General features: G+C 39.2%; 2 protein-coding genes across 6 annotated transcripts in view; one reads left to right on the forward strand and one right to left on the reverse strand.

Moving 5' to 3' along the window:
* The window catches only part of ica1 (islet cell autoantigen 1), a 19,379-nt gene extending 17,898 nt beyond the window's left edge, over nt 1-1,481 (forward strand). The window contains exons 11-12 of the mRNA XM_055163374.1: nt 584-664; nt 766-1,481. Coding sequence (XP_055019349.1) covers nt 584-664; nt 766-887 — 203 coding nt within the window. The 3' untranslated portion in view covers nt 888-1,481. The remainder of the gene's footprint in view (nt 1-583; nt 665-765) is intronic.
* A 3,866-nt stretch (nt 1,482-5,347) lies between these two features.
* LOC110156657 (glucocorticoid-induced transcript 1 protein-like) overlaps nt 5,348-23,165 on the reverse strand; it is a 74,671-nt gene continuing 56,853 nt past the window's right edge. For all 5 annotated transcript variants that reach the window (XM_020920864.2, XM_055164167.1, XM_055164170.1 and 2 more), the window contains 3 exons: nt 16,729-16,891; nt 16,087-16,207; nt 5,348-15,660 (listed from right to left, as the gene is read on the reverse strand). In XM_020920864.2, coding sequence (XP_020776523.1) covers nt 15,435-15,660; nt 16,087-16,207; nt 16,729-16,891 — 510 coding nt within the window. In that variant the 3' untranslated portion in view covers nt 5,348-15,434. The remainder of the gene's footprint in view (nt 15,661-16,086; nt 16,208-16,728; nt 16,892-23,165) is intronic.

Here is a 23,165-nt window from a genome sequence, read left to right on the forward strand (position 1 = left end):
TATGAGGCAAAACTCAAAAGTTGTCATGGCCTATTTTTTAAAATTACTTTTTGACAAATAATAACACATCTGCATCTTGTATTTTGTAGATTTTTTCAATAAAAAATTGTATTTATATGAAGTATTTCTATTTATATTTAAATAATCATGACATATTTACATTTGCCGCCGAATTTTCATCACCTGACAAACTCGAGATCAAACAGTGACAGTGAATACACACACAGAGTACTGTAGTGCAGTTAAGGAAAACAAAATGACTTGTGTTAAAGTACAAAAAGTTAACAGAGAGTGCCAAGTTTTCAAAGAACAGTGGACAACTGATTATTTTTTTGTTCAGTGTAATGAACGTGCAGTTTGTCTGATATGTTAAAGAAAGTGTGGTGGTTTTCAAAGAATATAATCTGCGTCGTCAGTGTCAGTTATACAGCCTACCCGACCCCGGCCCCCCTTCAGAGTCAGGATCGATCATGTGGCCCCAGAGAAAAAAGTTCGGTGACCCCTGTTCTTGAGGGTTGTTCCGTTTGTTTCACTAAATCACAGCTGCTTAAAAGAAAAATGATAAAATGGTGATTCTTTCCAGACTGGACCAGCGACCCACACCAGAGCAATGACACTGGACCTTCACCTGGAGCCAATAAGAACCCTGCACCAGCATCAAGAGGTCGGTCCACCGCCTGCACCCTCACTACACATTCAGCTGCATGCTCTCTTCATATTCAGTGTTTGTGAGATCTTTTGTTGTTTTTCTGTACTTCGTTTCAGAGCCCAGTGGACGCCCCAAACACCTGTCGGCCTGGTTGAACCTGTTTGCCGACCTGGACCCTCTGTCCAACCCGGACGCCATCGGAAATACCGGCTCTGAACACGAAGCTCACAACGCATAATCCCAGCACAGTACTGCAAAAACGAGTACTCCAAAGACAGTACTGCGAGCTCATAGTAACATTACATAATCAAATCTGTAACCTTTAAAAAAATCAAGAGGGACTACAGTGTAAAAAGCCATGTGGAGATGTTTGTGAGTTTGGATGTTGCATGGATAACCTCGTGTGACTGGAAATATAAACTCTTTAAAAACTTTGGTAACATCAAACTTCACAAAGTAGCAGTCACTTTACTTTAACTACTCCTCTAAAGATACACGTGTAACTTTTCAGATCTGGGGCTTTGTCTAGAATGCTCCACAGTAAGGCATTAAACGTATCTATCTCCATGGAGACAATCAGATATTTTCACCAGGCCAAGTAACAGGTCAGATCTGTGGAGAGGCGATCCTGCTCACAGTAAGCCCTTCTGTGAAACATTCCAGGGAACAGTGTTATCTCCGTGGAGACAAGCAGGCCACGGACGCTGTTGAAAAGTTACACATTGGGTCTTTAAAACTGGGGTACGCAACTTTTTTTTTGTAAATGAGTAAATTTTCCCCGAAGAGTACCCTATTTTCCGTACTAGGACGCTCTGGATTATAAGGCGCATTAAACGAAACACAACAGATTAGATAAGTCAGTCAAACTTTATTTAATATCCAACTTTGTTCACTTGTAACATGTAAAAAAATACAGTCTGAGATGCTAAATTGTTACTGTATTCACAATAACTCATAGATGTTCAGTTATAACTAAAAATAACACATTACACTCACTTTTTCAGTTCATTCCTCGTCCACAAATCCAGCAAATTCTTCATCTTCAGTGTCCGAGTTAAACAGTTGGCCAATTATGGCATCCAGCACACCCGCATCCCTCTGTCACTATCCGAGTCAGTGTGGTTACTGTTCCCTGGCAGTTCAGTGATGACTCTGGTCTTGGTGAAAGTTCGGACCACAGTTGATACTGATGCTTAGTCCAGGCGTCCACGATCCGTTGGCAGATCGTGGCGTAAGTCGCTCGGCTCTGTCTCTCTGTCTTGGTGAATGTGTGTTCTCCTTCTCTCATCCACTGCTCCCACGCAGCTCACACTTTCACTTTATAACAGCCTTGAGTTTAAATTTTTTTTAATTTTATTTTATTTACAGTATGTATTACTCCTGATGCTCCTGACTACGGGAGCCATAATGCTGCAAGTGGTGCGGCTTTGTAGTTTACTAAAGTCGTACTAAGACACCCCAATAAATTCATATATAAAGCGCTCTGGATTATAAGGCGCACAGTCGTTTTTTGATGAAATTAAAGGCTTTTAAGTGCGCCCTATAGTGCGGAAAATATGGTATACTGGAAAAGCAGCACTTTGTGACAGAATGAGACTACTGGGTGTTATCTGCAGCTATTAATAAAGTATTTTTACCTAGAGGAAAGAGTCAAAGGCAGTGCTCTGACTGGCTGCTCCTTCAACTGCAGATACACGATACAGAGTTTTCTCATTCTCACTATGAGCCTCACATGAGTCTCTCACCTCCACTGCTCAGATCCAGTTGGTTTAAGGTTAAGCTTTTATTGTCCCTGTTGGAAAATTCATACTTTAATGCCACTGTCTGGAGCAGTTAGGGATGTAACAGTAACTGAAATATCCTGATATCGTATCGTCAAAAGTCTCACAATAATATCATGGGCTGTCACAATATATCGAATTACTTAATTAAGTTCCTTTGCTTAAATCCTTTGTTTTATAGTAGCAACAGCTTATAAACATAGGGAACTGCATATCCCATGATTCATTTCTGTGCAAACAACATGAAGAAATATGTTTTTGACTTGAATTCTTGGGATTATGAAGGGAATAATTCACACCAACATCTTGTCACGGTATTTTAAAAGCAGAAACGTGTCTTATCTACAATTACATTAGCAATAAATATCGTACTGTGGGATGCATATCGTGATAATATTGTATCGAGAGATTTGGATATTGTTACATCCCTATGAGCAGTGCTGTTGCTAGGCTTGGTCAGGAGGAAAACCTGGGAGTGCCCAAAGAAAACCTGCCCAGAGAAACATACAACACACTAAACTACGCACAGAGCTCAGCGTCTGTGGCCTCTAAAACGTCTCTCTCTGATCTGAATGGTCACTACCTAAACCCCAGCATCTGCATCAATCATGAGTCAGAGCTAGTGCAGCCTACGCAGCTCAGGGAGGGGATTCTGAAGGTTCTGAGCTTCACATGAGGCCTGTCCATACACTGAGAATGAGACAAACTTGTATGTGTCCTTGATCTGCAGGTTAAAGGGATAGTTCAGAATTTTGGACGTAGGACCTCATTTCCTAGTGAGCCAGAGTGTTGGAGACGTGTGGATACACTTTTTTAAATATTCCATCCAGTCCTTGTATTTGCAGAGGTCACTGGTACTAGGCTAGTGCATGTCAATGGCCATCGTTATCCTGCCACTAAAAACAGTTTTACCCACTCCACAAAACACCCGAAACAAATCGATTATTACACCAGACTGTCCATGTGAATGTCTGTGTTGCTAGAATCTAATGTTTGAAATAAAACTAACGTCGCATCACATGAATCGTCGCATGTTGAGGGACTATTTTCTCATATATCAATCCGCCGCTGTCGAGCTTTCTATCAGGAACTCACTGCTGTTGCTCAGACATAAATCCTTCGAATGCAAGGTTAGTTTTACTTCTAAAATTAAAATTATTCTATCAACACAGACATTCACATGGACAGTCTGGTGTAATAATCGATTTGTTTCGGGTGTTTTGTGGAGTGGATAAAACTGTTTTTAGTGGCAGGATAACTATGGCCATTGACATGCACTAGTCTAGTGCCAGAGACCTCTGCAAATACAAGGACTGGATGGAATATTTTTAAAAGTGTCTCCACACTATGGATGTGCCTGATTAGTCAATTAATCGATAATTGATCATTAAGAATTTCATCAATTATGTCCATTTTAATAGACAAAGCGAATGTAGATTGCTGTGCATAGCGAAGGGTGACCAAACGTCCGTGTCCAGGAACAAACGGGGGTCCGGACATGTGTCTCTCTGCACTCAGAAGGAGCGAGACACAAACAGTCGGTCAGCCTGCAACGTGCCGAAGTGCAAATGTGTATTTGACGATGACTTGTACAAAAAAATTCCACGCTTTCCGCTCCGGTCGGGACAAGTGTGAGTCCATGTGCACAGTGTACAAAGCAGCACATATGTTTCAGTGTCCAGTGGGTAAAAGCTCACCAGGACACCGAAAACATGAAAAAGCTTTGCCAGGTGAGAGTAGCTCAATGTCGATGACCTGTACGGTGTCCTGGTTTTGACAAACGCAAATATGGTCACACTAACCTGTATTCCACTGAGTCGGCCGCATCAGCGCACAAGAGATGTTTTTTTTTCTTTGCTTAGTTTATGCAAATTAGTCATGCGGTTTTAAGTTTTATTTCTGTAAGACTTGCGCAAAGCTGCATTAAACACATTCTAATGTCAAACGGGCTGATGTGGCTCTAGAGTCGTTATGGTTTATATGTGGTAAAGTTGAATTTATTTTTGCAGATTAGTAGTGCAGATAGTAATAATAATGATGATACATTTTTATATAAAAAAACGTTAATGATTAATCGATAATCGATTCACATCCCTACTCCACACGTCTCCAACACTCTGGCTCACTAGGAAATTAGGCTCTATGTTCAAAATTCCGAGCTGTCCCTTTAAGTCTCTGGGGACACAGGTTAAGGTGTGATTGTAATACCTTTTTAAAAACTTTAAATGTGCAGGCTGCAGTTTAGGATCTAATGTTATATTAGAAGTGGCTGCTCGTTGTTCTTCCATCGACGCGTTCTGATCAGGTGAAACGCATGCTGCATGTGTAAACGTACTATCTCTCATGTTTTAAAAGTGTGGTGAGTAACGTTTAGAAATATACGATTCATTCTATAATGCTGCAGAACTTGTACCAAAATAATGCCTTACTTCAACCTCAACTTAACCTCATAGCACTGGCTTTTTATAAGTGTGCTTATTTGATTGTTTTATTTTTCATCTTATCTAATCTACTTTATATTTCAAAGCCATGTGACACCATCCCTGTACTCCAAAGCTGTACTGGTGTTAGCAGGGTGTTCAGTAGCCTCCTCTAGTGGTCATTTACGATAATAGCAACAAACAAAATAATATTTAATCTGTACTCTAGCAATAACCTCTCAGTACTACAATTTGCACATTTTTATTAGCAGTATCATTAAGTTCTGTTGTTTAATTTTACAAGGAAAAAAAAGATCTGAAATTATTTGAAATTATTTTGACTTATTTACTGAACAAAGCGACTAAAGGAGGCTAAAATAATAACTATCTTAACTGTATTCGCCTACAATAACATTAAGCTCACGTAACAAATGCTCCGAGTACAATCACAGATCAAATTCTAATGTATTGTCCAAAATAAAATCCACAAATCTGAAAACATTTTGCGATTCTTTATTTAAAAACACGCTACATACAAAATCAGAAGACACACAACTTAATGAACATGGTAACAACCGAATGTAACTTGTAATACAACACTGAAATTACAACTATGTGAGCGCGTGTGGAGTCGAGGCGCGTCTAGTGAACTTTCCGTCACTAGACCGGCCAGAGAGGGATGTTTGTTTGGAATGGGAAAAGTTAGTGTCAAAATAAATACAGATCATTGCACAGTTTTGATTGTAAATTGTAAAAGATCATCATTAAGTGCTAAAACTTGGTATTACCTTTCAATATTAACAAAAAACTAAACTAAACGCAGCTAACCATTGTTATTTTTTTGCTTTGGTACATATTTTTGGGCTCTAACAAATCACTTAAAGTTGGATTATGTAACGTTTACGGTGCTCATTTCCATAGAGATGCTATTGCTTTGCCTGTAGAGTACTCTGAGACATGTGACAAGTGACAGGTTAGATCTGTGGAGTGGTTAGAATGCAACGTATTCTTGTACATAAAACAAAAACAAAACTGTAGTTAGGATTGTCAAAAATATAAAAAAATCTAATTCTAATCGATACTAAACCCTGTATCGAAACTAGATTAAAGGATTAAAGAGGCAATCGAAATACAGAAACGTGCCCACGGGATGATAAACCGGGATGAGGGGCTTTTTTACTCTCACACACCCGGGATACTGTCCTGAGGAAGTCGGACTGCAGGTGGCGCTGTCGTCCTGCCTCCACCGGTAGGAAGACAGCACCAAAACCTGTTTAAATCAGCTGAGGAACACGTCACAGCAACATCACGTGACCACTCTGAGGAAGATGACAGTGAGCAGTCCAAACTGTCAGCTATAAAAACAAACTCTGGTCTGAAAAAAGAACCTAATAACATAAATTATCGGAAGACCAAATGAACCTCATTGGACTGTATCGAAACTCATTTGAGCAGGTATTGATACTGAAAAAGTCACATTCACGGGAGTTTTAGAATGATCTTGAGCTGTATCAGAACAAGTATAGACTAGTATACACACATGGACCACTATGGAACCTACCTGGACCACTGAGGGATGACACACATATAAGGCCACATTGGAATAGAAAAGAAACTACCATGATTTAATGTTGAAAATCACATTCTATTGTCTAAAGAAAGTGTGTTTTTAATTTTCATCGTGGTATCAGAATCAGTATTTAGAAGAGTCTATCGAAATCAAGCTTGAAATTTTTGTATTGTGACCACTGCTACACGAGCCTGATTCATCAGCCAGTTTCACTTCGTGGAAACTGTCTGACCTCGCAGCATTAGGATTTGTTCGCTCGGCGGTCGGTGAGTACTTTTTTTATTTAACCAATCGCTGCTATTTGGTCGTGATGTACTGTATGTACTGCACGCTAATGAGCCTAACTGGCATATTAAGCTTTTCCCAAATCCCGTAGGAAGAAGGGCCATAACGTTCTTCCCCTTGATAAATTTCACCAAACATTCTCTTTGTTCCGGCTTTAAATCCTCGATCTCGGGAATTGTTGCCAACACAGAATGTCTGTCTTTGTCTACATCCATCTCTACCTCTTTGTTTACTGTTGTGCTGTACCACAAAAGGGACCCAGTTATGGCTTCACAGCTCTTCACTGATTGGCCGGTGCGCGATCTACAACTTCCGGGGTTCTTGCAAACCGAGCATTCTGATTCCTGACCTAGTCGCTAGAGAGACATTAAATTGTGTGGAGGCACTAGGTGGTGCTAGTCTGGCTACTACTACACTGCCTGTAGGAAAGAAAATTATGGATGGACAAGTTCCAGGCAAAGCAATGGCATCACCCCCCCCAAAAAAGTTACATAATCCACCTTTTAAAAAAATAACAACAACGTCTCCACTCTTATTCCATCTTTTTTTCTGTCATGAACCAAAAAAAATTCAAGTCTTTTTTTGTTTACCTGAAAGCATCTAGTAAGACATAAGCTTCAAATAATACAATGTGTTAAAGGTGCATTGTGTAACTTTTCTGGTGTAGAGTCCGTCAAATGCTTTTCCTCAAGGAGATGTTTGTCTGAACATGGAGACCAAACCAGACCAAATTACAGGTCAGATCTGTGGAGTCAGAATGCCTTTTTAACTAAGTATTTTTGAGCAATAAAACCACCTGTAACTGAATAAATGTAAGGTAGAGCTGTTTAATGTCTCACTGTGGAACATTCTGGATAGAGCAGTGACATCTCCATAGGAAGAAGCAGAAAAGAAAAGCTACACAATGCACCTTTAATGTCTGCTATTGTGAGAGTTGGGAAGTAACTGAATACATGCACCAAAAATACGTACTCTGAATACTAATTTTGATTGTATTCTGGAAAGTACTTTTTCATTTAGTACTATTCAGAATACAGTTATGGAATACATTACTGTGTTTTATCATGTAATTTAGGCTTCAAACTGCACAAAATCAGCGAGAAAAATGAAAAGAAAAACAGCTCTTGTGGTAAGTAGGGATGTAACAGTATCCAAATCTCTCGATACTTTCCCGATATGCATCTCACGGTTCGATATTTATTGCGATGTTTTGTGGAGGCAAACAAACAAAACTGTGTATACGCTACTTATTCTTCTTAAAATGCCTTGATAAGACTTAACTCAAAGAATTTAAAAGTGCTTAAAACAGTTATTACTTCATGTAGTCAAAGGATTACGGCCTATGTAGTTCCCTCTGTTGTTGTAACTCGATATATTGTGATGGTCCTCGATATTATTGTGAGACATTAGACGATACGATTTCATGATATTTCGGTTATTGTTACATCCCTTGATCACGATAAGATAACGGAAAACGGTAAAACAAACGTAGAGCTGTTTTCAAGCCAATATTGCGTATAATTTAAAGGTGCACTATGTAACTTTTTCGTTGTGGGTCCACTACCTGCTTGTTTCTATGGATATGTCATTGCTCTGGTTGGAATGTTCCACGGTATGACATTAAACACCTCTACCTTACCTTCAATTCCATTACCGTATTTTTCGGACAATAAGGCGCACTTCCTTTAATCCTTTCATTTTCTCAAAAACAGACAGTGCATGTTATAATCTGATACACCTTATGTATTAATTCTGGTTGTGCTTACTGACCTCGAACCGATTTTATGCAGTACAAGGCATTCAAAAATTTGTGAAAATGTTTTAGTACGACTTTGGTAAGCTACGAAGCCGCACCGCATGATTGATTGTCAGGAGCCTCGAGGAGTAATACACATTCACCAAGACAGAGAGGCAACGTCAGCTGAGTCACGATCTGCCAATGGATCGTGGCAGCCTGGACTAAGGGATCAGTCTCAAGTGTCGCCTGAGCTTTCACAAAGGCAGAATCATCACTGAACAGAGAAGTAACAGCAACGAGACTGACTCGGATAATGACGAGAGTGATCCGGGCTTGATGCCGAAATCGCCCAATTAAATAAAATTTGACTTATCTGACCGTTTTGTTTCACTTTATGTGCCTTATGTATGAAAATAGACTAGATAATTCAACATTACTGATTTTGTGCCTTGTAGTCTGAAAAATATGGTAGATGTGGTTTTATAGCTCAGAAATACTTAGAAAAACAGAGATTCAGACTGTGAACGGGGTCGCCTCTCCACAGATCTGACCTGTAACTTGATCTGGTTTGGTCTCCATGAAGATAGAAAGGTTTCATGCCATACTGTGAAACATTCCAAGCGAAGCAATAACATTTTCATGGAGAAATGTAAATGACGGACCCTCCAGCAGAAAAGTTACACTATGCACCTTTAAAGTGCCTATGACAGCTTGAACTACTCATTTGATCAAAAACACAGATAAACGCATTATATTAAAGATTTTACTGAAATAAATTGTAAAAAAAAAGTCCTGTTTGTCAATTTTTTTTTCATGACATCACACTAGACTAGGGAATTCATTTACTGTTACCTAGCAACCATATCACACAGAGCCAAAACTTCTCTAATGTGCACAAAGATTATCATCTGACAAATAAAAATACAAGAAAACACCTTTATTTTGCTGTTGTATCTGAAAAAATGTGTTTCTTGTGTGAAAATTGTGCATAACTTTTGGACAGAATTCTCCCCAGTGTGATGTCAACGTGTGATGGGACTACTTCCTGTATATTTTTCAAATTTTGTCGACAAATTGCTTCTTGATTGGTGTAAAACTACAATTTATATTTTATTTTTATGTATTATCCCATCAGATTCCCACAAAATTTGAGATTCATAAAAGCGTATCATAGGCACTTTAAATACAACTTGATGTAAAAGTATTCCAAGTATTCAGAATCCAGTACTTTGATTGGCCCAAATACATTTTAATGCAGGTATTCAGTATTCTGTAACTAAAGTATTTGTGTTTGTACTTGTTATTGTAAGATAAGGCATCCATCTTGTATAAAAACCCAGAGAGGAACGTGTCGGTGCTAAGAAAGGCCACTAGAAGGCACTATTGTCCTGGGACATGCCCTGAGCTACTTCTGCGGGTCATGAGAGAAATTTAAAGGTGCACTGTGTAACTTTTCTAGTGGAGGGCCCCTTGCTTTGTCTGAAATGTTTCACAGTATGGCATTACACCTTTCTGTGTTCATGGAGAGTATTTCTGAGCTACAGAATCACTTGTAATTGAATAAATGTATCCATAGAAACAAGCAGGTGACGGATCCCCCAACAAAAAAGTGACACAGTGCACCTTTAACACAGATAAAGGAGGCGGTTTCACACACTGGCGCGGTACGGTATGGTTTGATATGCTATGTTAGAAGCTTAATATACTGTTGAATTAACACAAAATGCTTTCTAGAGTCATTCTAGACCTTTGTGTGTTATTGTTAGATGTTTGTATTGTCTGATATTCAGGAAGTACACGTTAGTATGCTAGTTGTCAGCTTTACCGGGATTGGCCAAACTCCGCTCTGGTCTCTGAAAGTTGTAAAAAGCTCTTACAAACTCATCGTGGTGAGTAATGAAGATGCACTGATTGCATAAAGTAAGTGAGGAAGAACTTTGGACCACTGCAAACTGTTTTTCAAGTTTTTTAAGACAGTACAACACCTTTAAATTATAATTTAGCCTGGATTTTGATATATTTTAGTCCTTTATATTATATTTGATAGTTTTTATTCACTAAATGCTATTTTATGGGTTCGCTTTTATTTGATTTGACTGGTTTTTGTGTTTTAAATTGAACATTTATACCCTCTGTTGTATTCCCTTTGATGGTTTAATGTTATTTTTATAAATGCAGCACTTTGGAAACGGTTTTGTTTTTAAAATGTGCGACAGAAATCAAACGTTTGATTTGGATTTGGAGTGGTGGCACTTGGAAAGCAAAATATTTCTATATGATTAAACTTTTTGTGTGAATTATTTTGAAAGCAACAAAAATTTCACTTGAAAACTTTAGCAATAAACACAACTATTTTTTTTTTGCCATAACCACACATTTTTATAAGACCACTTAATAAGTTAAAACAGATCACTTTAAAAGTTTAAACTTTTATGTATTTGAGCTCGTGAGGTCAAAATAAGTCTGGTGTGTACTGTCTGCATCCAATTACAGCGCATTTTATGGTTTGACAATCAGGAAGTGCGCGTTACCATGTGAGTTTTTGTTAGCTTTTACCTTCCACTGTTTTCTGAAAGTTGTGAAAAAAGCTTACAAACTGATCGTGGTGAATAATTATGATGCTTGGAATGCATAAAGTAAGTGAGGAATAAACATAAAATACAGAACTAGTTCATTTTAAACAGTAAAAATCAGGTACCGAACCAATGAACAAACTAGCCTTGTTGATTACCGTATTTTCCGCACTATATGGCGTGCTCTTAAGCCTCCAACCCCATCAAAAAACGACAGCGCGCCCCACAGTCCAGAGCGCGCTATACATGAATCCGCACAGGTGTAGCACGACTTCAGTAAACTACAAAGCCGCACCACCCACAGCGCACGGAAACACGCACGGAGCAGACAGCGACCGTACAGCGAAACACACCCGCAGCCACACTCATCACTCCACGCCGACGAGGAACGGAACGAACCGAAAAAGCGAGTGCAATGTGCCACTTCTAGACACAACTGAACTGAGTCACTGCGAACACGCCGACAATCCAGCGGTCCCAGACAGCACCCTCCCTACACGCCACAACTGAACAAAACCCAGAGTCACCGTGAACGCACCAAACAAACAAAACCACTCACCCATCCAACTGTTGTGTTTCGTTTAAAGTCTGGTGCAGGTGTTTATTTGTGAAAAAAGTTTGAAAATAGACCATTCTATGACAGTGCGCCTTATAATCCAAAGCGACTAATAGTGCGGAAAATACGGTACTTTACAACGCCGTAGCTGGATGTATATAATCAGGAAGTGTGTGCTTAGCATGCTATTTGCTGTTAGAGTTACCCTGGACGTCAGCGAAACTCAACTCTGGTCTCTGAAAGTTGTGGAATGCACGTAAAAATGCTCGGAACGCATAAGGTAATGAGGAATAACTTCGGATCATTGCAAACTGTTTACAATGAACTAGTTCTGTTTTTCACATTTTTAATACCGTAAAAATCTGATATTTTGTAGCCTTCTCCACAGCGCCTGCTGCTGGTGCTAAAGAGTACAACCAGACTAACCTGAATCACACAGGTAAGACATGAATGTGATATGTCACTGACTATAGCAGAGTACAAAGCTTATACTTAGTTTCCAGGTTAGCGACGATTAAAAGTCTCTAAAAAAAACAAAAAACATAATATGCTCAATATCGTGACTACAATGAAGACATGGTTAGTCAAAAGCAAAGGTTTCAAGTGATAAGAGCTTGTTTATAGGCATCCAAGTATCCCCAAGTATCCCAGTGTTTGTTTTTATGTCGGATGCCCTTCCTGTCACAAAAAGCCCTGTGACTTTCGCCAAAGCTGGAAACGTGGGCGGTGAAGTGTTTGTGTTTTGGTGTTTAAATGGACAAGAGAAATCTGATTATCAAAAACACCCAGTGACATGTGTTAGTTAGTCAATTGATACTTTGCAGCTGATGTCATCAACATTCTCTAGGGGTGTGAAGCTAACTGGAAGAACGAATCTGTCTGAAGCTCTGTTCCTCAAGACTTAATATGATCTTTATTTGAACACCAGATGACTAGAAAGAGCGGACTTGTTTGACAGGAGAGGTGATCTGTGCTGTTAAACAAGTCTCTCACAAGTAAAATTATTGCCACATGTCACTATAGTAGCACTGGTCAAGTTTTTCAGTCAGTCGCTCTCACCTTTTTGTTGAAAATGTAACTCCTAAACAAGACCATGAACGCTCGTATTGATCACAGGTTTCTTTTTTTTCACCATTAAGTCTCAACAGAACGTAGCCTTTACTGGAAAATGTAAAAATGGGTGAGGTATAAACCCGAGACACACCAATTGATTTTTACATTTTCCAGTAAGGGCTACGTTCTGTTGAGACTTGAACGTTTAACTCTCGTAGAGCACTTGTACTGCTATTTTTAAACTTTTTTATGACCCCGTGAAGCTTTCAACCTTTTCTCTTCATCTGATATATTAAGGCTACGTTTATATGATGACGGTCTGAACAGAAGACGCAAAAGTGGCGTCGCGGCTTCACTTTTTATTCCGCGTTTAGACGAGCGTTTTCGGGAGGAAGTCTGCATGCATACAGTGACACAAAAGTGTGTGGAATTCGGTCAGACATGTTTGTTTCTGTGTACTGTATGTATGTGACGTAAACTTGTACACGACATGAGCAGATCTGACTAGAGTTTTGCGTCTTGGGCAGTGTAAACGGAAACGCTACAGCGGAGCGTATTCAACTTTTCCACTCTGGAGGGTGGTTTCAGATTTTTGCGTTTTTAAGCTCCAAAAATGCTGCCACCATCTAAACGAAAGGCACTTCTGATAAAATATGATTCGTTGTTTTTACCTACAAGTGTTCTCATGTAAACAGGCTTTAAAACACATCGCAGATTTTCTCATGTGCGCATTGTGTCACTATTGTAACTGTTGAACATTCTGCCAATAGAGACGCATGTAGAACACCCCAAGTCACTGCAAAGTATCAATAGATTTTTAGGATAACTGTTGTATTTGGAATAAGGTTATCAAAAGTATCGAAAACCAGACACTAAAACTAGTATCCAAACTTGATACTCAATTGAGCAGGTATCGATACTGAAAAAGTCCCATTCACAGGACACAAATGAACCTTTCCTGAATGGCTTTAGAATGATCTGGAGCTTAAAGTTTGTATTGTAGGACTATAGCAGGGCATAGATGGGATGGGAAGTTCTTTTCTTTGGCTTGGAATGTGATGTGTTCCATTTGTTCCTATTTTAAGCCTGGATAAATGAATTGCTTCAGGATGGGCATCTGGTGTAAAGAACAGTCATAAAACCACCCACACCTGTTTGAGTTATTTCAGTATGAATGAAACTGGAATACAATGAGCAAAATAAACGCGCTGTACAAAACAAGTGAGGGCATGTGAGCTCTTAAAGGAGACATGTTATCAACTGACTTTGAGTTTTATCCAGGTATAACGTTAAATGTACCTCAAAATCACATCCTGGAGTAGTATTTTGTTGCATTGATTTGTTTTTTGCTTTACTATCAGGTATTCAGTGCAAAACTTTCAAATTTAGATCACCATGTTACCTTTTATTGTTTTCAAATTGCCGTATTCGAAAACGACGCATTGACATCTTTGTTTTTGTTGTTCTGAGTCTCGCCTCCTCTGCTACCAGCGCTAAGTAACTCCCCCTTCAGAGCGCTATCACAACACGATCAGCACAGATATTGCTAATGACACGACTGCACATCGCATCAGGTTTGTCAAGATGGTTTTGCGTCACGCTTTACGGAAAACTGTCATGTGGGAGTGTGGTTGACGTAGGCTTGTGGGTAGTGTCCTCCCAGGAGAGATCACTAGATTACTCAAACATGCACGGGTGACATCTAAAACCTCTTCAGGCATGTTTCTGATGCATATTTAGACAGCAGGTTGGGCAAAAAAAACCAAAATAAAATAAAAAAAAACTATCTCTGCTGGAAATTTAAGGCTGATAGTCATTCGCTAAAAAGTTTCAAATATTGTCTCGATATTAGAGATGCACCGATACAATACTGGTGTAAGATATCGGTGCAGATATTGAAAATTGAAATTGTTATGCATTGGATATCGGCTTCCAAGATATCAGTTCAGTCGATATCTCATTTTATCTATAAATTATAATAAAATCAATACTGGCCCAAAACATACAATAATGATAGAGTTGTACATTTGTTATCTAGGATTACTCAGTCTTGGAGGTGATTTTGAGTTGGACATATGACAGATAAAGATATGCCTGGCTGGTCAGATGTACTTGTACGTTGTTACACATTCTTCGCAAAGAAACAAAAAAAAAAAGGCCCAAAACATCTCATATTATTGTATTTTTAAAGCTGTTTTGTAGCTACATTAAATGATAAATAACACTTAAAAACATTTGGATCTGTAACCATAAGCTGTTTGTGTTATAAGGAAATAAATTATATATGCAACAAAGTATCGACATTGGTATTGGAATTGAAAAAGCTGGATCTGTGCATCCCTACTCGATACATCCCGACCGATATATCGATCATTTTACTTACTTTTTGTATAATATGTCTCCTTTAAGTTGCCTTCACTTGCACTGCGTTCACTCTTATCCTGGTTGGTTTAGTTCTGGTGTAGACTTGCTTTGGTCCTCTTTTATTTTTACTCCCAATTTTGATGAGAAAATAATTTACTGTATCTGTAGCAACAAGAGCAATGCTGCCACTTCAAATTGTCAAAATGTTTCACTCCCACTGTCGCCAGCAGAGGGCGTCATATCAAATCTCTACAGTCACACATGAATGGAACTTATGTTTAGTAACAAACATGAAAAAACAATGTGTATTTAAGTATTTCCAAAAGAAAAGAGCATAACATGTCTCCTTTAGCTCTCTACACCCCCTAGTGGCCGGTCATCAGTATGCGTGGAGTGCTGAAATGTCCGGCTGGTGCTTGCGCTGTTGCTTCAGTTGAGGTTGAGTTTAGCGGGCGTTGCGTGACAGAGACAGGTCCCCCTCCTCAGGGCCGCTCTCGGCGTCGGCGGAGGAGGCAGGGTCGGAGGTCAGCATGGGGCCGGGGGGCGGGATCGGGGAGAAGAGGGAGGAGCACAGTAGTTTGACTGGGCAGAAGGCGGAGCCACGGGGGATGAAGTTAACCTTGTTTTTATCCGGACAAGAGAACAGAGGGAAACCTTTGGACTGACCGGACCTGCACAAAACAATGTCAGATGAAGGAATTTGAGTATGCTGTCATTCAAAATATTGAAACATCGATATACTGTGATACTAAACATTTACATTTTACAGTCTGTGCGTGTTCACATGCTAGTTGTTGTCAGCTTTATACTCATGACAAAACTTGGACCACTAGTTTATTAAAAATCGAGTTTAAAAATCAGGTGTAGTGCCTTCAAGAATTCAAAAAGATGTAAATTTTTATAAATACTGACCACCCCATTGTCATTCTACATCAGAAAATAAAATTACCTTAATGTTTTGTTAATTTTATGAAGTATTTTAAGTAGTATTATACAGTTTTTTCACTCTACTAATGACTAAAGATTAAAAAGTGTGTGAAGAGTTAACAGTTGTGACTGACAGTGTTTGAAAAGGCTGTAAAACATTGCGTACTTACCCGAGCTCGTCAAAGACCTTGACTCTTTCACAGCCCTCTGGTGGCTCCCGTTTGAACATGTAGCTGTTGTTGGGTTTGGGGGAAGTGGCAAACTTGGGAAGAGGAGAGCAGCACACGCTATCTGCACACACACACACACACACATTAAAATAAAGATTACACAAACATGAATCACTCCAAATGCGACTTTGGGTGAGTAAATGGTGCGGTGAAACAGCTGTAACATGGTTAAAAGCTCTGAAAACAAAACATCTTTAAAGCTGGGTTGGAGTGGAAATAGTCATTCACCATGTGTCACTTTTTATAATGGCATTTAACTCCAATAAAAAAAAGAGAATATGTCAACTTTTTTACCCACATTAAAGGTCCTATATTAAGCAAAACTGATTCTTGTGAGCTTTTAGTAACGCTTTAGTTATGTTGTTACCTCCTCAGAAGCAGACCTGAAGTTGTGTTTTGTTTCATTCAAATATGTTTGAGTAATTCTTTATTATTAAAACACAATTCCAGTAATGTTTTTGATGAGGAAACTTTATGAGATTGATCAGAAAATAGCTTAATATGGGCAGTTTAAAACAACACAACCACTTCAAATTTTACCTAAATCCCTCAGAGCCCTGTTTGAGGGCAGTGCCTGGTTACCTTTGTCTGTGTCCTCGGTGGAGCAGGGGCTGCCGTGCTCGGGGCTGCTGGGCAGAGGAGAGGAGTCTCCACTAGAAGGCGCCTGTGTGTCTGTGTCACGGGTTTCTGCACTGAGGCGGAGTCGAGGGAATGGGGCTCGCCGGCCGTCCAATACATCCAGACACTGAAGAGAGAGAGAGGTTTTCAACATCAACATCAGACCAAAGGTACCGTGAACTTAGAACTGGTGGAGGATCAGTCAAATGTTTTTCTTCATGGAGACGTTATTGCTTTGTCTGGAATGTTTCACAGTATGGCATTAAACCCTTCTATCTTCACGGAGACCTAACCAGACCAAGTTACAGGTCAGATCTGTGGAGAGGTGACCCCTCTCACAGTCAGAACGCCTGTTTTTCTAGGTATTTTTGAGCAGTAAAACCACCTGTAATTGAATAAATGTAGAGATCTTTAATGTCATACTGTGAAACGTTTCAGGAAGTGCAATGACATATCCATAGAAACAAGCAAGTGACGGACCCTCCACCAGAAAAGCTACAAAATACACCTTTAAAAGTCCTAGTACTACTTTGCAAAGTAAAGTAGCAGTTTAAAAACACAGTGGAGTACTTCCTGTATTATCACACGACATCAGAACATGTTTTCCATTTGAGAGAAGAACTGTGTTAACACAAAACACAACTCCGGGTGTTTTTCATGAGGAAACATTATAACATAGATCAGAAAATAACCTAATATGGACTCTAAAGTGGGACTAAACACCTAAACTCTTTCATTTCAACAGAACTTCTAAGAATTGGCAAATCTTCCAGTAAAAATGTTGCATAATGGACCTTTAGAGCATAACCTGGTTTATAGTGTTATTATCTACATCTGTGCCCACAACTGAAAAATACAGACCATTTTGATACTTGGAAATATTTAAGGAACCTACAAAAACGATTTCTACTTTATTTATTTAACTAAACCATATGAGTCAAGAACAGGAAATATTACAATCACGGATCCAACAACAGGGGAATAATTATTTATAGAGTTTCAAGAGAAGCTGTTCTGAATCAGCCTGGAAACAGACCAGTGTTTACCTTGTCCCAACGAGGACTCCAACTGGACTAGAGTTCAACGCCACACACTATCATCAGGGTGATAGATGGAAGTTGGAACAGCTGGTTGTTTTTTTTCTGACAGAGACTGATATTAGATTTGCAATTTATTTTAGTAGGATTCGGTCCACATTTTAAACCTGCCCACGAGCTTTAACTTTTCAGATAAGACTAAAATCTGAACTGATAAGATGACACAAGAATCCCATAACCTGGCTCTGCACATTAATCTGAGAAGGCTCTTGCTGGAAGCGTTCAGAACCAATGATCGAAGTGTTCAAACAAAGACTTCATGTTAATTGGCCAAAGCTTCAAAACAGCAGAACAGGCCAGAAAAATAAAACTTAAGTTAAATCCAGTTGAGAGAAACATATGTCTTACCCATCCACAAATGCACAATCCACATGTAGTTAGGGGTGTGCAAAAATATCTAAATATCGTATTGTTTATCGTATTGGGCTGCTGTATCGATATATCGCCAAGAGTATTTTTAAGTATATTTTACTAAATTATTTTGTTACAGCGCTACAGTTTTATTGCTTGTTCAGAGGAAGGAAATTCATTTATGCAACACATGTGACTTGTTTTGAGGATTAACATGGGCTTTTTTGATGTTAACTTCGCACAAGAAGTGGTTTAACAAAGACTTTTATTATCACACCCATCATTTAGACATTATTTTTTATTGAACCATATGGAATCGATTTGAAATACATGAAATCGAATCGAAAGTGCACTGTATCGAGATATAGTGATAGAGATATATGTGTCCTATCATGGCCTGTTTATTGATATGTATCGTATCGGCAACTTCTGAATGATACCCAGCCCTACATGTAGTGTGTATTTCTACTAGAATCATTTAATCATTTTCACTAAGCTTTTCACACACTTCCTGCTCCATTCATTGTCTATTGGGATTTATTTGAGTCGTGCTAAAATAGATCTATCCCATGCATTTCAGAACATGTTTAAAGAACAGGATCGATTAGACATATTTTGTCTAATGTAACTTAAATAATTATAGTCTTTGTGATTGGCCAATTGAGATTACGAGTTTGATACACATTTAAGCTTTATTATCAGGATGCATCTAAGTTGTTTTATCTTTAGACATCCATCCATCCATTTTCGTCCGCTTATCCGGGGCCGGGTCACGGGGGGAGCAGCCTAAGCAGGGACTCCCAGACTTCCTTCACCCCAGACACGTCCTCCAGCTCCTCCGGGGGGACCCCGAGGCGTTCCCAGGCCAGCCGAGAGACATAGTCCCTCCAGCGTGTCCTGGGTCTTCCCCGGGGCCTCCTCCCGGCGGGACATGCCCGGAACACCTCCCGAGGGAGGCGCCCAGGAGGCATCCGGAACAGATGCCCGAGCCACCTCAACTGGCTCCTCTCGACGTGAAGGAGCAGCGGCTCTACTCCGAGCTCCTCCCGTGTGACTGAGCTCCTCACCCTATCTCTAAAGGAGCGCCCAGCCACCCTGCGGAGGAAACTCATTTCGAGCGCTTGTATCCGCGATCTCGTCCTTTCGGTCACTAATCTTTAGACACATTAGTCAAAGTTAAAGGTGCACTATGTAACTTTTTGGTTGGGGGTACCGGTCCGTCACCTGCTTGTTTCTGTGGTTAATGCATGTCATTGCTCTAACTGGAATTTTACACAGTATGACATTAAACAGCTCTACCTTAAAACTATTAAGTCACAGATAGTTTTATAGCTCAAAAATTCCTAAAAAAAAACAGGCATTCTGAATGTGAGTGGGGTCGCCTCTCCACAGATCTGACCTGTAACTTGGTCTGGTTTAATGTCCATGAAGATAGAAGGGTTTAATACTATACTGTGAAACATTCCAGACAAAGCAATAGCATCTCCATGGAGAAAAGCATTTGACGGACACTCCACCAGAAAAGTTACTCAATGCACAACCAAAAAAACGCAAATTGACTAAATAGAAAAAATTGATAATAAAAACATTGAAGTTTTCTCCATAGACTGTGGCCTGTCTGTCTGAAGCAGGATTACAAAAATGCATCTTTGACTCCTCTTGCATCAATTAAAAAGGCGCTGTACCTGATTTTTACAGTCCTAAAAACATGGTAGAGCTAACCAGAACTAGCATGTTAACACACACTTCCTGATTCTCAGACAACAGAGCGCTTCATGGCTAGACGCAGACAGTACACAGCAGACTTATTTTAACCTCAAGAGCTGCTTACACAATATATCTGTACTGGGATAGTGAGAAAAAATGTGATTCCACTGGATTTCAGCTCTTATAAGGGTGCGTGTAAGTCCTTTTATCTTTAGAAATTTGTCAGAACAGGAAAGGTATAAATAAAAATAAATAATAAAGTTTTTTTCCTTTATAGGCTGGGGAACAGATGAGTCTTGGCCTGTTTTTTTCAAGCTGGATTTCGAAACTAAACAAAGTCTGACAGTGGAGCTTTTATGACTCCTCTTCCAGTGACTAACCATAACAAATACGATATATTGCAATAGAAAAATATTAAAAGGTACATTGTGTAACTTTTTGGTTGCAGGTCCGTCACGTGCTTGTTTCTATGGATGTGTCACTGCTCTGCCTGGAATGTTCCACAGTATGACAGTAAGCTCTACTTTATATTTATTCAATTACATCTGGTTTTATAACTCAGAAATATCTAGAAAAACAGGTATTCTGACTGTGAGTGGGGTCGACTCTCCACAGACTTGACCTGTAACTTGGTCTAGTTTGGTGTCTATGAAGATACTGTGAAACACTCCAGACAAAGCAATAACATCAAAAAAAAGTTACACAATACACCTTTAAGATAAACAATTATACTGAAACTATTTTATACCACTTACCGTAATTTCCAGACTATTGCACGCACCTGAATATAAGCCACATTGACTTAATTTTAAAATAGTCTTGTCTATAAGCCGCAGCCGAGTCCACGTTTTAACTTGAGATATTTACACAGAAAGATTAAAAAATAAATAAAAAATTAAATACTGGTACATCCTTTTTGCGCGTCCAAAAGTGCAAAAAATACGGTAGTTCATCCATATATTAACCATATCATTGTATAAGCTGCAGGGTTCAAAGTGTGAGTAAAAAGTAGAGGCTTATAGTCCGGAAATTACGGTACACAAGAACCCTAATTATGCAAATTGACCATAATGTAAATAACAGCATCGCAATAAAGAAACACTTTGCGGTGACATCATGCTGAGGGTGTTAGACATGTATATGTATTGACAGAATGTTACCAGTTACCATGGGAGATATAATGCAAGCAAAAAAAAAGTTTTATAGTCTAAAAACTCAAAACAAAAAGGTGAGAGTGACTATCTGAAAAACTGCTAGCTTGTGGCTGTAATGTTATCTGTTATGTAATTTGTTTATCAGCACACATCAGCTGTTGTAGTTCCAGCTAAGTCCTTTCTGGTCAGATTGCATTTACATAAAGCTCTGATTAAAGTCTAATTTCAGTAACAGAGCCCCAGACAGAGCAATGGCTCCAGTTAGCATCACACCCCCAGAGAATGTTGATGACATCAGCTGCAAAGTATCAGCAATGTGTCATAGATGTTAATTATTCAACCAGCAACAGCTCAAATGTTATCATAGAGGCTTCATACTAGGGATGGGCATGATTAGTTGATTAATCAATAATTGATCATTAAGAATTTCATCGATTACGTTCATTTTTGGTCACGTTTATCCGTGAACAAACGAGGGTCCGTACATGTGTCTCTCTGCACTCAGAAGGAGCGAGACACAAACAGTCGGTCAGTCTGCAACGTGCCGAAGAACAAATGCGTATTTAATGACTCGTACAAAAAATTCCACACTTTCCATTCCGGGCGGGACAAGTGTGAGGCCATGTGCACAGTGTACAAAGCAGTACATATGTTTCAGTGTCCAGTGGAAAAAAAGCTCACCAGGACACCGAAAACATGAAAAGGTTTTACCAGGTGAGAGTAGCTCAATGTCGATGACGAGGGTCCACCTCCCATCCCCCGTACGGTGTCCTGGTTTTGACAAACGCAAATATGGTCACACTAACCTGTATTCCACTGAGTCGTGTCCTTCAATCCGACAGAAGTTGACCGCATCAGCGCACAAGAGCAGTTTTTTTCCCTTCGCTTAGTTTATGTAAATTAGCGACGCAGTTTAAGTTTTGTTTCTGTGAGAGTTGCACAAAGCTGCATTAAACACATTATAATCTCAAATGGGCTGATGTGGCTCTAGAGTGGTTATGGTTCATATGTCGTAAAGTTCAATTTATTTATGCAGATTAGTAGTGCAGACAGTAATAATGATGATAAATTTTAATATAAAAATTTTTAATTTTCCCGACGATCGATTAAGAAAATTTAATCGAATGCCCATCCCTACTTCATACTTCAAAATATATGAAAAATTACCTACTAGTGTAAAGAAAAGATAAAGTCTGTATTTAAAGGGCCTGTATTATGCCAGCTGATCTTTGTTATAATATTTCTTCATTGCAAACAGACCTGGAGTTGTGTTTTGTTTCATTCACACATGTTTAACACACAAACCCTGCAGATTTAGGTTGACTTCTTCACTCAGACAGATAGTCTCAGACCTGGAATTGCTGATCTCTACTGAACTAAAAGTAAAACATCGTTGTTTATTTGAAAACTACCACTACATGACATCGCAAGGTGGAATAGAGCATTTTGAGCTTTGAGTAATCCTTTATTATTAGTCTGTCTACATCTCCAAACACGTGTGAATGAAACAAAATACAACTCCAGGTATGTTTTTGAAGAGGTAACAATATTCTAACATGACTTAAAGCTCACAAGAGTCAATTTTGCAAAATATAGGACCTTTAAATGCTTTCTAACACAGGCTGGACTCATAGAAGCAGAAGGGCTTAGAGACTACAGAAATATGCTGAGTGGTGTGTTCTGTTGATTTAAGCTGAGAGGAAAGTCAAACACGTGAGACACAAAGCTAACAGAGCTACAGCGTCGTGTCAGTTTGACTCGAGGTGAACGCAGGGATAACAGCAGACGGTATAATGGCCGTTTTATGATCCTCAGAGCTTCTGCTGGCAGCACAGACTGGATAAAGAAGTAGGCTAAGGGAGTGTGACGTCACCCTCACCCAACTCCAGTCAAATGAAGCTCATGGAGGTTTGCAGTTATCGGAGCGAATTTGAAGCAGAGTTCTATATTAGGAATACAAATTGATTTACGGACAAAGCAAAATAAAAACATAAAAACATATTTTGGATCATGTAGAGCCGAAAGACCAAAATGTCGAGGCTTACAGCAGCAGTAACAGAGAGAAAGGTGACAAATTTTTCAACTTAGAACT

Source organism: Boleophthalmus pectinirostris, unplaced genomic scaffold (genome assembly GCF_026225935.1).
Source record: "Boleophthalmus pectinirostris isolate CB_2022bp ecotype Guang Dong unplaced genomic scaffold, ASM2622593v1 HiC_scaffold_6, whole genome shotgun sequence".
NCBI classification, from domain to species: Eukaryota; Metazoa; Chordata; class Actinopteri; order Gobiiformes; family Gobiidae; genus Boleophthalmus; species Boleophthalmus pectinirostris.